At 41.9% G+C, this 16830-nt stretch overlaps 1 protein-coding gene across 2 annotated transcripts in view; it reads right to left on the bottom strand.

Moving 5' to 3' along the window:
* AQP8 (aquaporin 8) overlaps positions 1-16830 on the bottom strand; it is a 142157-nt gene that overhangs the window by 17078 nt on the left and 108249 nt on the right. Inside the window, exons 1-2 of one of the 2 annotated variants that reach the window (XM_068244286.1) lie at positions 13829-13914; positions 5669-5921 (exon numbers count right to left, since the gene is read on the bottom strand). In XM_068244286.1, coding sequence (XP_068100387.1) covers positions 5669-5919 — 251 coding nt within the window. In that variant the 5' untranslated portion in view covers positions 5920-5921; positions 13829-13914. Of the gene's footprint in view, positions 1-5668; positions 5922-13828; positions 13915-16830 lie in introns of those variants that run through there. The other variant, XM_068244285.1, reaches the window with a different exon arrangement.

A 16830-nucleotide genomic window follows, 5' to 3' on the forward strand; every position in this document is an offset into this window, starting at 1 on the left:
CCGGAGATGGGAATCGGAGCGTGCACGTCCAGAAAACAGTTGAAATCCAATGTAGTAGAAAGCAAAGGAGGAGGCACCGCTTCTTTAAAATCCCTTTATTCCGGTGGGTGAAATAGCAGGTACATAGCAGTGGGGGTATCAGATGCCTGACAGCTGTTTCGCTGGTTTAAACCAGCTTCTTCAGAGGCAGATTGTACCAAATCTACATTGGTTTTCTAGGAAGTGCTTTGTAAATAATAAAGGAAATTCTGAGACTCCCTCATGAGTAGATGGATTAGTCCAAAACCAGATTGTTACTAGTTAATGTATGAAAAAGAAAATTAATAGTGCATTTTACTCTGGGAGAAATGTTTGTCCTAAATGTATTTTACACTTTTTTGTCTTGGTGGTTCTTTAAAGTGTACCCGAGGCAACATGTGATCTGATGAGATAAAAATGTGTATGTACAGTGTAGTGCATATTATTAACCAGACTGTCTTTCTTGTATTATTTTGCTGTCTGAAAGAGTTAATTTTTAGGCATGCAAGTAACAGCTACAGGGAATATAGTAAACCTCACTAATAAGCAAATTACAGCCATAAAAGTTTTCCTGGCAGAGTACAACTGAGGGCAGTGTAGAGATAGAAAAGGGTCAATAGTTCACGTATTTTAACTCTGGGACACTTAATAGACTGCCTCTGAGCAGAGACAATAAAACATTCAATTTACTTAGTAAATGTTTAAATATAAAACAAAACCATGGGATATCTAAAAAAAAAAAAAAGTTGTTTATAGGAGTAGGAGGATAAATACAATTGTTTATCTCATCAGTTTATTTTCACCTCGGGTTCACTTTAAGGACCACCTGGGCCGCCTACCCACAATGCCCTATGGCAGTCACTGAATCTACTATGACTCTTGCTAGGCTCTGACTCACTCCTTCTCCGCTCTATCTACATGCTTATTTCATGTATGCGATTTAAACTGAAGTCATAAGATTTACACAACAGGCAAGCAAATACATTTTTAAAATATGATAAAATAATAGGGCAGCAGCTTTTATATTCCCCTCACTTCAGGTGGGCGGATTGCGTAGCCTTGCCAGTGACATTTGCAGCAAATGCTCCCCTTTAATCTCTCCAGCCCCCGCTACTCCCATCAGGGTTAATCAGGTGAACAGGCCTGCAGATGCAGAAGTAAGTGACTAGATAGGAGGAGGTGACACTGCAAAGGCAATATTGTCACTTCTTATCTGAGGCAGAACTCACAGCCATAACAATTTGCTTTTCTGCCCTTAAATGGCTGTTAATGGTTACAGTTGATGCACAGGCGGATAAACCTTGCTCTATAGATACACAAGCACACTCTGAGCGCAAAGGACACGACTGATACAAGGGAGTTCATGCAAGCATACGTCCTATCAGTATGTCTTCCGGCATATCGGAGCACATCTATACTGGTGCAGAACTAACCCACACTCGTCATGTGCTAAGGGCAAGAATCCACAGCTGTCCATCAAAATCCCATCTTTCCATTTCTGAACTGACTCTGGGGAGACTTATTGACTACTGGGGCCACCTGGATTTGTGTATTTCCATTTCTCTCATTACTGTTTAAGTAAACTTCTTGTGAAAACATTAACATTATTGGACACAAGATCAATCCTTCTGTACAACTAACTGAAGTGTGCCCCTTGGGGACTGCGATTTCTGTCAGATTCAATACTCCATTATTCCAGGACCTCAATGATCTTCCTATTCTACCTGTCTGATCACACTCAGGGCAGAGACACAGCTTTTCGCTTTGTTTTTAGTTTTTTAAAAACACACTCTCATTGGCTTGCATTAAAATGGTGGTGAAATTACAGAATCGCTATTTTGTTGTGATTTTACTGCGATTTGAATACAAGTGAATGGAAGCGTGTTTTTAAAAATGAAAATGGATCGAAGAACACCCTGTGGTGTAGATCTAGCCTCAGAGTCAGACACACTCTATTTTCCACATCACCAGATTTTCTAATCATTTTTCTTTGGCTATATTAGTGAGTAGGGATAGTCAATGAGAGGCAAATAATTCTGTGTTGATGAAGGCTTTGCAAATCTTGAAATGCAAATGTATGCAGATTGAAACTGAGCCAATCAACGCAATCTAATTCAGTCAGAATCACCTGATGTGCATGCTTGTTGGAAATATGACTGAAAGTATTAGAGGCAGTGGGACAGCCAGGCAATGTGGATTGTTTAAAAGGTAATAAATATGGCAGCCTTCATATCTCTCTGACTTCAGGTGTCCTTTAAATCCGATCAGAATAGGTGGATGTTGCAGTTTGCACACTGCCTTACTGAGCAAGTGAATTTATGCTAACAAGGAGCACGGGACTTCCAACTTTGGACAAACTTGGATATCCTGTTTACTTGAAGACAAGTGAAAAAAAACGTCCTTCCATATTTTAAAGGTTAAATTCACTTACTGAACGGTGTTGGCACCTTTTTACGCAAAGCTTGCCAAATTTCATGGAAAAATGATATGCACTGGATGATAGAAATGTGTTTGTTCTAATCGTGTGACTAAGCTACTCATTCACAGGATTACAGACACAGGAATATGCACAGGGGTCACACTATACAAGGGCAGGGACCTCCTCCTAGTGTTTCTTATTCTGATGTCATTTATCAATTGACCATGGACCAGTGTTGGTCTAAAACCACATATCAACAATGTACAGTATGTAGTTGTATTTGTATTGCTGGATGTCCTGATTGTACAGAATGTTTAACCACTTAACGACTGCCTAACGCTGATAGGCGGCGGCAGGTCGTTAGTGGTTTAGCATGGAAACGGCTGCTCGTTCGAGCGGCCTTTCCATGCCAGTTCACGGAGGGTGTCTCCGTGAACAGCCTGCGAGCCGCCGATCGTGGCCCGCAAGCTAAATGTAAACACGCGGGGAAGAAATCCCCGCTGTTTACATCATACGGCGCTGCTGTGCAGCAGCGCCGTAAAGGAGATCGGTGAACCCCAGCCTCTGATTGGCCGGGGATCGCCGGCATATGATAGGCTGAAACCTGTCATTTCCGGCGCAGGATGGATGTCCGTCCTGCGCCGCCCAGGGAAAGGAGGGGAGGGAGGGAAAGCAAGGGAGGGCGGAAAACGCTGCGGAGGGGGCTTTGAGGAGCCCCCCCGCTAGGCACATGTGAGTGGCGGCGATCAGACCCCCCAGCAGGACATCCCCCTAGTGGGGACAGAAGGGAGGAAGTCTGATCGCCCTGCGTGCCTGCTGATCTGTGCTTTGGGCTGGAGAGCCCACACAGCACAGATCAGCCAGAATTCCCATGGTCCTTAATTTAAGCTCTATGTTCCCCACTACTTGTTTTGTACTATGTATGTACTATGTACAGCGCTATGGAAGATGTTGGCACTATATAAATAAAAAAAAATAATAATAATAATAGGGGTCCCGCTAGGTATAAACATGACATTTGCCCAGTTCACTCATTTTGGCTAGGTTACAATTTAGACATGCAATGAGGAATTTGGCCTGAAAAAAAAACAACAATGTACTATGTTTCAAACATACTCTGTACATCCTATATACTTTACACACCCTTAAAGTACCCATCCAAGCATCAATTTATTAGTTTGAAATATCGATCAGACAGGATGGAAGATTGACATTGATCGAAGGAGGAGAATATTGCTCTGTGTCAAACAGTGCAATGTGCAGTTCTATCAATTTTCCTGCTAAAATCTATTGGGAATTAATGTCTGCGTGTGGTAGGAATTGATCCCAATGCAATCAGAAGTGGGAGATGTCAATAGGTTTGCCACATCTTGGGGAAATTGATACATGTATGGCTACCTTAAAGGGTCCCCAATATAATAATCCAAACATTTGCATAGTGCTTTTCTCCTGTCAGACTCAAAGCACTCAAGAGCTACAGTCACTGGAATGCACTCAAAAGGCCACCCTGCAGTGTTAGGAAATCTTCCCTTGAACTCTCTACCGAATAGGCACTAACCCTAGCCAGGATTCAAACCCTGGTCTCCCATGTCAAAGGCAGTGCCCTTAACCAGTACACTATACAGCCACATTCAACATTGGCCATCTAGCCTAAATAAGTGATGATAGGGTAAACAATTATGGGAGGCCTACAGCAAAAACTGCACTATAAAATATTACCGTACTTTGCTTCAGAACTATTCTCAAGAATCACCTAAGGGAAAATGTCTCATAAGCAAGGTGTATCCTTCTGAAGATGTAGGAAATAATGTTCAAACTACAACGTTTATTTGTATGACCAATACAAATAAACTTTGTAGATTTTTCATTACATTTATTCAAACATTATTTTGTCTGCCTTTAAGAGGGTAGAACTTGCTTGTGAGAAACTGTGTACTGTTTTTCTACCCTGAAGGCACTATGTGATCAGATTCAGGACTCTGTGATTGTCACCTAAGGAAGGGGACTTATTTCCATTATTCAAGAAACTCCCCCAATCGCTGAGACATGTTGGACATGATTTGTCAGGGGAAAAAGTAGACTTGGCTGTTAAAGAGTTGAAGAACAATACTTACATTATGGGCCCCTGTAACAAGGACCACCTTGAGTGTATCTAAAGTATGCATTAAAACACCATAATGTGATCAAAAGAATGCCTAGTCTCTCTTCCCTACCAGTTTCGTCGTGGCGCTGTCTGCCTGTCTTCAGGGAATCCAACTTGTTTGAATAAATTTGTAAAACATTCTACAGAGCTGATGATTCTCTGTTGTGTTGTTTTGGTGATGGTTATCTGCTAACCACTATTTGTTGAGTGCTTCCAGGAATGGTTTGATCGGCTAATTATTTCAAGCACTGAGGATATCTAGGACATGATTTGTCACCAGAGACATGGCAATCTGACAAAAGCGTGGAAGGTTCATTCATTCATCTATTCGTTCCAATCCCCACCTAAGACTACGGCAATGCGCCAAATGGGGTGTGTTGTATAAAGGTGGCTGATCAGAGGGCGGCATGGTGTAGTGCTCAACTACATTCTAGGCGCGCCTGTGTTAGTATAGATAGAGATATGGATAAAAGTTTGGGAGCTGCGCCAACAGTCATAAGACTTGAGAATCTAAATTTGAACAAAACATTTTGTCAAATTGTATTTACTGATCAAGGGTTAATCTGGGATTAATGTGGCACACTTGTGTCATGTGTGCACTTACCCTTTATACCTAGGGATTAATGTTGTTGAACAACAATAATGTTTTCAGTTGTAGTTAAAGTAAATCCAGGAGATATAATGGTAAAAAATGTAGATACTTCCCTCGAGAGAGAGAAGCCTCTGTATCCTACATAGGCTTCCCCTGTCTCTCTCCGTCCTAGCTCGACGCTCGGGCTCAAGAAATCGCTGCTCGTGCTCGGCGGAAAAAGCCAAACCCAATCGGCCACATGCAAGAGCGCAGGCATGAGCTGTCTGGATATGCGCAGTGTGGGTAACCTCCATAGAAAACATCTTTTTGACAGCAATGCAGGGGTCTCAGTGCTAAAACAGTGAGGAGGAGATGACTAGAAGCTTCAGGAGGATCCAGAGGCCTTCCTCTCCTGAGGCAAGTACCGAAATTGGGAACTTTCTTTCCCTTCAGGTTTACTTTAAATAATGAATGCAATTTTGGAAACAGAAATGTTTCTAGAGAAACAGATTCTTACCTGATTCCCCCGAGAATAGCGATAGTGAGGCCCAATCCTAATCCATGGGCTAAGGCGGGCAGCAGTCGTCCAGTTTCTGGCGTATTCATAATGACGGACAGGCAGCCAATGAAAACAAAGAGCATGGTACCGATGAGCTCGGCCAAGCATGGCTGTACGTACACTTCATACCAGTGGGGCTTCGACTCCTCTCTGCGGAGGTCCACTTTAATGTCATCATAGGACATTGTGCCCATCTCTGTGTCTCCCATATCTAGAATGGAAACACTAATCTGTCATTATAGGCTTAGGCACCATTCAAACTTTGAACCTCAGTAATCCTTCTATATGTGCTATAAATGAGTTTATAAGCATGTGAAATAAACAAGTAGACACAAGAATGTGGACCAGCTTCCTGCAGGCATCATTCAGGGATTACAGAACAACATAATGTGTACATAATTAACTTTTATGGCCGTATACATATAAGTGATTTGGTTTATGAGCAGAGTAGTTATCTCAATGCAAGTGGTGTTCAGGTTCACCAGCAGCAATCTCATTTATCTGTATTATTTAGCAGTATAGCGAAGCATTTATAGTATATTAGTCTAATATCATATACTTGAAAAAGTTTATGAACTCAGGTATTATAATCTTAATTCAGACTAACATTAGAATATTTATAAACTCTCTGAACTGGTACAAGGGTAAGTACACACATACTCCAAAAGGTTAAGCCCTGTATGCACCTATACTAAAAGCTAACATTTAACTTTTATTGGTACACATTAAAAGGCACTTCTAACGTATTGGGCTACTATAGTATATCTATATAGTATATACACGCTGCTATGTAATGATCTCATCCATGTACTCCTATCTATGAAGCAGGTGGGAGCACTGACAGAATTGCTAAAGTGAGTGTTCATACAATACTGTGACACCAACTACTATCCAACATGTTTTGCCCTTGAAGCAGGGCTTTGTCAGGGATAAACAGAAAAGAGCATGTAGTGATAACAAAACAAGCTCACCACCACATCAAATAAATAAGAAATCTAGCAGCATAACATAGTCAAGTCAGAACTCTGCTCTAATAGATTTCTTGTTTATTTGGTGTGGTGAGTGGCTAGTGTTGTTATCACTATGTGCACTATTCTGTTTATCCCTGACAAAGCCCTGCTTCAAGGGAAAAACATAAAGTTTAATGCACAGTTGCAAATTATGTAATGCTCGTTATGCAAAAAGTGTTGGTATGTTATGCAAACAAAATATATGTTCTCCACATTAAGTCAGCCAATAGCGTATGTAATGTGAACAACGTTTACATTTTCTGCATAATGCACATTATGCAATTTGCTAACTCACGCTAACCTTTATGTGTGCTATTATGTGTTAGTGAATGCAGCCCCTTGATGTGTAAAGCAAAACATATCCTTTATAGCTGGGACCACCTCTTACATGCTTGCTGGTGAAGTTAATGAAACTGTCCAAAAAAGTTTACTCGCTACACCAGCTTTGGCCCTGAAGAAGCTCGTTCTAATTCCTATTATGGACTGCAGAAATCTCCTGAAAACATCACATGACTTACTAAGCTCAATGGAAGATAGGCAACTTTCCAAAACTCCATTTACCAACGGAGGAGTCGGACTCGTGCCCTGTTAAATGAAGATGTGATTACAGAACTCAGTATTCAAGAACACTGCCAAGCACGACGCAAAGGAACAAAGTTTAATAATCTAATGGCCTTGTGGCTGGACTGAACCTGTGAGATTATCTTATCTGCATTCTCCCCTTTACGTGTCTCCCGTAAGACGTGGCCCGTTTTATATTCACCCTGAAAACTCAACAAATTCCCGGAGTGATGAATAACTTGATAAACCGCTGCCCAGAATTTCCTTCTATAGACAGCAGGGTTCATATACCGGTATATAAAATCAATGTACCGATCCTGAATTATTATGTATATATTGTTACGTAAAAACATACAATACTCAAACTACATTATAGGGATGGCTGGAAACTTCCGTCGGCATGAACATTTCCAAAATAGGGTTTATGATAGGAAAATTGGAACTTGGTTACCATCAGATTTCCTTACAAATCCGATTTACCTCAACCCAGTCGTTTTAGCCCAATCACAGAATGTGAGAGCATTGGACCAATCATAAAATGCAGAATTTTTCTGTGAAAAATTGGATTTAATTATAGACCAATCACAAGACTTGGACACTACTGAGTAATTTTTGAGTCTGCTGATTGGCCTAAAACTTCCCTGGTTTTCTGATTTTCACAGCAAATCACTGCATACTCTGATTGGTCCAATACTACTGAGTATTTCTGATTTTCCAAATTATGGAAATTTGGAAATACTCGGTAGTATTGGACCAATCAGAGAATGCAGTTGATTTACCGCAAAAAATCTGAAAAACACGGAAATTTCAGGCCAATCAGAAGTCTTGAAAAATACTCCGTAGTATTCGAGTCTAGTGATTGGTCTATATTGACCACAGCAATCTGATTTCTGCAATTCTGCATTTACTGATTGGTCCAATGCTTCTGAGTAACTATAGAGTAGACTATAGAATAGAATATAGAATAGAGTAACTATTCAGAAGTTTTGGAAAGACGGAAATCGGATTACGGTGGTTGGTATGTCACGGTATCAGTAATCGGCATAAATCAGCATTTCCGACCATCCCTACAGTGCATTGTCCGCTGAGCCTTTGAGTTTGACCTTTCACACCAACTTATTGGTCCTTTCATGGGATAGATTGATTCACTGCCCAGAAGCTCACCTGCCTTTACTCCCATTGACTTTACTTTAGTACATTTGCCGCAGTTTCCGGGACTACTAGAAATTATGCCTGGTACACACCTTCAATTTCTATGGGCAAATCAATGACCAATGTTACCACCTCCATGTAGTGATTGCCTACACAATCTACTCATAGTATTCAACATCTGTGGACTACTGTATATGGAGGTGGTAAAATTGGCCAACCATTGGTCAATAAAAATTAAAAGTGAGTACCAAGCCTTAGACTTGCTCTTTCCACTGAAGGGAACCTCAGATTCTTCACTTCATGGTCATGTTATCAGTTTATACGACTCAGGTATCTTCGGGGGATCGTTTATATGTGAATAACACGCAGGCAGTGATTATATTAATAACATGAAACCCTAATGTCCATCATTCTCAGCGTTTGCTCTTCCTCTAATGTATGTTGTGTACAATTATCTATATTACATAAAAGGATGTCTCTAAGTCTCCACTATACTCTGCAAATTACCATCATTTTCTTTCTCGGTCTGATGACACCTGTTTATGCCCAATCATCTGCTGAGAGTTCAAAGACTTGAATGTACTCCTTCTATACAGTCTGGAGTGCAGTCATGCGTGATATGTTTATATTAAATTGCCAGCAACTTTTAATTGTTTATCAGTTCCAGGCTACTTTGTTCTCCTTCCAGAACAGACTTATTGACATTTAGGGCCTTATTTACTGTACAGACTTTGACTCTGTACACTCATTATTAGAGTATGCCTCTATCAAACTACTGATAGGTAGTCATGTTGCCCAGATAACAGAATTAATCTGATCTGAGGTCTAGGTGATGGGGCAGGCATGGCAGTGCAGCGCAGGGGCAGGCATGGCAGTGCAGCACGGGGGCAGGCATGGCAGTGCAGCACGGGGGCAGGCATGGCAGTGCAGCACAGGGGCAGGCATGGCAGTGCAGCACGGGGGCAGGCATGGCAGTGCAGCACAGGGGCAGGCATGGCAGTGCAGCACAGGAGCAGGCATGGCAGCGCAACACAGGGGCAGGCATGGCAGCGCAGCACAGGGGCAAGCATGGCAGCGCAGCGGAGCACAGGGGCAGGCATGGCAGCGCAGCACAGAGGCAGGCATGGCAGTGCAGCACAGGGGGGGCATGGCAATGCAGCACAGGGGCAGGCATGGCAGTGCAGCATAGGGGCAGGCATGGCAATGCAGCACAGGGGCAGGCATGGCAGCACAACACAGGGGCAGGCATGGCAGCGCAGCACAGGGGCAGGCATGGCAGTGCAGCACAGGGGCAGGCATGGCAGCGCAGCACAGGGGCAAGCATGGCAGCGCAGCACAGGGGCAGGCATGGCAGCGCAGCACAGAGGCAGGCATGGCAGTGCAGCATAGGGGCAGGCATGGCAATGCAGCACAGGGGCAGGCATGGCAGTGCAGCACAGGGGTAGGCATGGTGCCCATGTGCTGTAGCGCCCATGGCACAAGCCATGTCTGTACCCCTCTGGATACGCCTCTGTGATAAAGTGTACAGAGTAGCGACTGCCAACAACTAATGTTTGTAATGTAAACAGTGGCATTGATAAACTTGCAAATCAAGGTAAGAGTACAGTGGCATAACTACAATTCATGGGGGCCCCCAGCAAAATTTTGATGGGGCCCCCCAGAGTTTATGCCCTTTCCCTTGCCCATCCCTGATGATCTTCACAACCTGGGGCCCATCTCACAAGGGTCACAAAACAAGTGTGGACCTTATATTTTTCACACCCATAACAAGTATAGCCACAAAAACATTTGATCTGGAGGATGGACCTCTTTATCACAGGGAGTGAAGTACTAGTTGGGGTCCCCTTACAGCTCTGGGCCCCCTGCAGTCGCAGGGGTGCTCCCCTGTAGTTACTCCCCTGTAAGTGTACATGTATCTGTGTCACCCATCAGGATCAAGCTCAATCCTCCGGGTGGCATTGCAGGGAACAAACAATATACAGATGTTTCTGTTGCTATGGGGATCGCCTGAACGGTGGGCAAGGAGGGGGACAATGCTTTCTACAATCCCTGTTGCTTGCATTTCCATTGTGCCCGATCTTTAAATGAAAGAGATTTCAAAAAGTCAAACTCAAATACAAATACAAAAAAGAGGTTGCCCTCTTTTTTGTACCCGATCTTTAAATGATCTCATGGAACGCCTTTAAAATGAGACCACACTTATCAAAATTAACAGGAACACAAAGCAACAGAACAAAAAAGTCGTACCACACATTACGGCTGCGTTACGTCGCATACAGTGAGGTAGGGTGAAGCATACAGACAATGAAAAGTATGCTGCTTCTCTGTATCTGTTAACGTGTGCGTTTAGCAGTAACTCACTGCAGCAGTGCATTACCATAACGCAACAGGCTACACCGCAACGCTAACATTTCACTGTGAACGTTGCATAGACTTATCATTGCAATGCATCGTTGCACTGCCTCCCTAACAACGCTCCATAATGCCCCACTGTGAACTTAGCCTGAATCTTGAAAACCCAATCAGAAGTTCATTTTCCAATGTGTCAGGCAAAGATCAGAGCAACGCAACTGACAGAGGTGGGTTTGAACTCATATCTGATAGTAAGTGGGCACCCCATGTAGTGCTTGTAGCATCGTAATGTGAGGTATTGATGCTGCTTTTTGGACTCTAGTTGCAGCTTGCTAAATTTCTGCTGCACTTCCAGCATCAGGCTTCCACCTGCACTGCTCTTTATTAGCATATAATAAAAAAAAAGTTGAAAGTAATCTTTTGAAAAGTCAAGTGAAATTTACCCCTGCTTATGTAAGAGAGCAGAGTGCAGTGATTATGTGTCAGACTCAGGGCAGCAGCCCAGCGCATCCAACGAGGCTTAAAACACAAATCTGCCTGTGTGCACGTTTCATGGGCAGATAAGGTGTGATCTTATGGTACGCAAATAAATGCCATCAAAGGATTAGCAAAGCCATTAACGTGCTAGGGAGAGTTTCAATTACAAATTGCAAAATGTAAATGCGCAACCCACTCATTTTTCCTGTGCGATTTCTGGTGCCATTGCAAAATCGCAATTCAGTTGTGCTGCATGGGACAGCAATGCAATCGCACCAGAAATCCAGCATGCGGAGAGTTTGCAATTCCACAAGAATCCCATCACACTAGTGAGAGCAGACCACCATGACTTAGGGCTAGTTCATAGTGCTCACTCAGTTGTGTTGCAGGATAATCCTGCATGTCAACTCACTGCCCGTACAACTGTATGGGCCTGTTCACAGTGCTGCGTTGCAACAGATCATGTTATTCTAACTCGCTGCATGTAGGCTTTGTATTAAAGTCTATGTTCTGTCTCCATTGCAGTTCCCAGTCATTATAATGCATGCGTTATGCAACGAACCACTGTGAATCCAGCCTTACATTATGAAATAAGAATCCTTGTGGTCTGTGAAAGATTTCAAATGAGCTCTTACATTACTTATACTTTGATAATTTAAAAGGGTGCTCTGATCAATAAAATATTAAATCTGCTTTATTGATTTTACCTGGCATGTACAAACCCAGCTGTAATTATAACCATCTCCAACTCTATCCATTGTAAAAACCCAGCTGGGCTCTAGTGGCAGGCTTCTTATGTAACAGACTAAAAGTTCTTACAATATAAATAAACTGGAGATTTGGCTGCATCACTTTCAGTTGAAGCTACAGACATCAGTAATGAGGTGCATTCCACCTCCTCTAGGTCTTCTGCAGTTAGACCATGTTTACAATGGTGCGTTATGGTGCAGTGTAATGGCCACTGTGTAGGGAGAGCATGGCGGTATAATGGGTTGCCTTATCATAACACTCCTGCACTATGCAGTGTGCTACCGCTAAACGCAGGTGTTAACATTAAGGCTGCATTCACAGTGCTCAGTTACGTTGCAGAATAATTCTACATGTCAACTTACTGCCCATACAATTCTATGGACCTGTTCACTGTACTGCGTTGTAACGGATTGCGTTGTTCTAACTTGCTGCAAGCAGGCTTTGTATTAAAGTCTATGCCCAGTCTCCCTTGCAGTTCACACCCGTTGTAACGCATGCATTATGCAACTGACCACAGTGAACCTAGCCTAAGGCCACAGTGCCAACGCGCGTTGCATTGCTACACAACGCAGATAAAACGCAATGCAAAGTAGCAAGTAATGTGGTTGCAGTGGCATGGGATGTAACGGTAACGGAGGCATAGGAATGAAAATTGCATCATAGGTGTGCAACGTTTGTGTCACACATTTGAGAGTATAAAGCCCCGCCTTTTAAAAAACAGATGTGCGCATGTGCAATGGCTACAACGTAGTGAGACGCAGTGCAAAAACTCAAACATGCGAGCATTACCATAGACTAACATTGAATGCGTCAACGCATAATTTGCATAAAGCATGATCTGCGTTATTTCTTCATACCCCGTTGACATGTATCGCACCGCATGCACTGTGAACATCGCATTGACTGTTCATTGCTGTGCGATTTCCTCAGTTAAAAAACTCCGTCATGACGCAACGCAATGGAGCACTGTGAGCCTAAGGCTGCATTCACAGCAGTCCGTTGCATAACGCACACATTATAATGAGTGCAACTGCAAAGGTAACTGGACATAGGCTTTAATACAGTTAGAGTAATGCAATCAGTTACAACGCAGTACTGTGAACAGGACCTCTATTCAAATCCTACATCACCTGTATGACCCTCAGAATATACCATTTTGGTATGATTGCACAGACTGTATAGCAGATTGTAAAATATAAGACAATATTTCGCATAGTATTCTCGATAGATAGATAGATAGATAGATAGATAGATAGATAGATAGATAGATAGATAGATAGATAGATAGAATTGGAATAATAGCATTATATTTTTGGAAACTGTTAACAATAATATGTACTGTATATATATATATATTTCCACTGAACAAACTTCCCAAATCTAAATAATAGTCAAGCTGATGCAAACTGAGGCAAAATAAAAAATGTTGTTTATGTGCATTTAATAATTAGAAAACAGTTCCCGTTTTATTACACTAATTACTAATTAACCTTATGAAAGAGAACTGAACTTAATCCCCCTATCTTTATCTTTACTAAATGAATTAAATTAATTACATTTTACAACGCTGTATTCTAAACTAGCAGGAAAAAAAAGAAAAAATATGGCCAAAAAAAACAAAAAACAGAAAAACTATGTAAACAGTACAAAGCAGGCATAAACTAGATAAAAAACAGAATAAAAGGAAACATCCCTACAAAGTAAGGAAATAATTTTATAACAGCAAAGCAAGAATTAGATCAGATTAGTATTTTTATCTTTTGCTTGGTAGTTGTAAAGTTGTATAAAGAGTATTTTATTAGTCCGCTATACTCACTGTAATCCACCAGCTGTCACTCTGCAGAGATCAGAGACAATCTGTTTAGTGTGTGTTCACCAATAGCAGGTGCTTCTCACTGCAGAATTACACACAGACTAACTCCAAATCACTGCCTCCTCTCAAGTATTGTACTGTCTTAAAAAAAAAGACTGTAATAAAAAGGCAACATTGGCCCTCATCAGCCAATCTCCAAGCTTTAAAGGTGCTCTTATCTCAATAATTCTCAAGTCAATAATCTTTGGCTGCCAAGATGCTAGATGGAGTGCCCTCCCCTTCCTATCACCAAGAGCACTATATGGTAGAGAGAAGAAGTGGTGATTTGTGTGTTGCTGAGTTCACTACACTACACCAAGGGCTGCACCAGACTTTGACTCATCTCATAGGACAGAAGGTCAGGTGCTGAATTCAAGAAGAAAAAATCCACAATGCTTTATTATTAATTATTCATTTGTAAAGGGCCAACATATTCCATGGCACTGTACAAAGTAAGAAACCAACATGGGGTACATAATAATACAGTGATTGGTATACACCAATATACAAAATACAGAATTGTTACACAATACAGACGTGGTACAAAACACAGAATTGGTAATTACAGTGACTAGAGCAACAAGATTAATAAAATGTATAATACATTCTAAGACACAAAATGGTGAGAGAGTCCTGCCCTTGCGGGCTTACAATCTAAAGGAATGGAGAGGGAAACAAGTGGTGGGGTAGTATACAATATTCATTCCTAGAGGCAGTGTGTTTTTTATTTATCTAGTAAGGAGTGCAATTTGACCTTAGGTTAAAGGGGGAATGGCCTAAGGTAGAGCGGCTGTACAGATACCGTGTTTCCCCTAAAGTAAGACATCCCCTGAAAATAAGCCTTAGCAGGAATTCCTAGCATGCTTGAAATATAAGCCCTCCCCCAAATGTAAGCCCTAGCAGCAGCCCACATGACACCAGCAAGTCACGCTCAATACAAAGCCTGGATACAGGAGAGCAGCAGCATAATGTGAGTTTTACAGTCCTGTATATGTGTGTCAGGCAATTTGTGTTTTGGTTGGAGCCAGCCCTCCTGATCTGTTGTGATAAGCATCAGCAGCACTTCACCTCTTCCCAGGACACACAGCTTATCCTATCATAGCTCTGGGGAGCCCGACAGAGTTCTCTGCCTGCAAGAAATAGACTCTTACCCACATGATCAACAGAATCAATTTCTTGGAAGAGAGAGCCAATATCTGCAAACCACAAACTTTGTGCATGCTGCTTGTGTTTCAGCATGGCATGCAGTATATACATTTTGTATAAGAAAACTACCAGTGTTTCCCCCAAAAATAAGACATCCTCTGAAAATAAGCCCTAGCACATCTTTTGGAGCAAAAATTAATATAAGACAGTGTCTTATTTTCAGGGAAACATGGTAGCTGTGAGACTATGATGCAGATGAGGCTATGATGCACATTTGTTATTTTCTATGATGTTGCACTTTTATGTAATAGCATTGCAAAGCACTGTTTGCACTTTGTATTTACCCCTGATGAAGCCCCTTTCTTTTATGGGTGAAACATGTTGGGTTATGGCGGGGTGGTGTGTTAGTAATTAGTTCAACTCAGACTGGGTAAAAGGGATAGACATACAACATATGCAAGCTAATAACGAGCAACTTATGGTCTGTGCAATTTTTTTTACTTTATCCCTCTCCCAGAATAGTAATTGTATGCCTATATATGCAGGCATTTTAAAAAAAATGTTTATAGTAAAAGTCATGTTTTTATGCTTCTCTTTGAAGTATAACACTGTATTTTTATACAAGTGGATCAGGTTCTCTGTATAACTTTTCTTGCTATCATAGAAGTCAGCACGTATCTATTGCAATGGAGTGGGAAGGAGGGAAGATGAGCGACGTGCAATGGAGTGGCTTCCAGCAGGTAGGGTGAAGAGGTAAACAACGTGCTTGTAGCTTCTGCACATACACAATATTCTTGGCCAAGATGGTCCTTACCGGCTGCCTTGGCTGAGTTTAATCCAGAGTGTGAATGTAACTTAATTTCCAGGCACAAGGCAGAAAATACTGACTAGGGACAGGGTCTGAAGATTATTCAGAAGTATTGGTGCTGATAACTTTTAAATATTCTTACAACACTTCATTAACGCTCAGGAAAGTTGTGAGGAAAAATAATGTAGTCTTCAAGAGAACACATTAGAGACCCAGGTACCCAAACCTGGAAGAGTCAGGCGGCGGGAGACGTGTGACTGACGCAATTTAACTATATACAGTAGTGACAAGGCGTCTGTTACTAGACAGATTGTAGCCTGGGAAGCTGAGAATGGAGTCACCAAGCATGCCCCCACTGTCCGGGACTAACACAAGTACATAAATAAAATCTATTAGAAATGGGAGTATTTCACCCTTAAAGTGAACCGAGCACCATATTTAGCACCCAGGGCATTTTAATAGCACATAAAAAATGCATACTAACAATGTGGCTCTTTACTAAAAAAAATCCATACTACCTTTTTACATTTAAATGTTTGTTAGAGGCATTTATTTCTTTACTTCCACAGCTTGCCATCTGCAGAAAGAGCAGGCAGATAAGGATTGTTGTACTTAGCAGAAGCAATGAGCAAACAAAAGCTTTCATTAGCTGGGCGGGACTGGGAAGATAAGACCTTATACTTAAAAGAGTTTAGAGAGTCCTACTTGATTAAATTCACACCTTTCCCTGGATAAATAAGGGCAGAGGGAACAGGAGGGGGGAAATGACAGCCCCTACAGCTATTAAAAAACAGGACTAACTGCAGAAAAAGAAATCTGCTTGGATCCCTTGAGCAGGGTTGGGCCGAGGCAGAGGTGAGAGAGGCTCCAGCCTCAGGGCGCAGTGTAGGAGGGAGCGCACATCTCACTTAGCTATCATTCCCCTATTGTGTTTGAAACAGAGAGAAATAAGAAAAGGGGTTCATGGTAGTGACTGCAAGCCAAATAACAAGAGATTAAGGTGTTGGGGGAG

Source organism: Hyperolius riggenbachi, chromosome 7 (genome assembly GCF_040937935.1).
Source record: "Hyperolius riggenbachi isolate aHypRig1 chromosome 7, aHypRig1.pri, whole genome shotgun sequence".
In the NCBI taxonomy this organism is placed as follows: Eukaryota; Metazoa; Chordata; class Amphibia; order Anura; family Hyperoliidae; genus Hyperolius; species Hyperolius riggenbachi.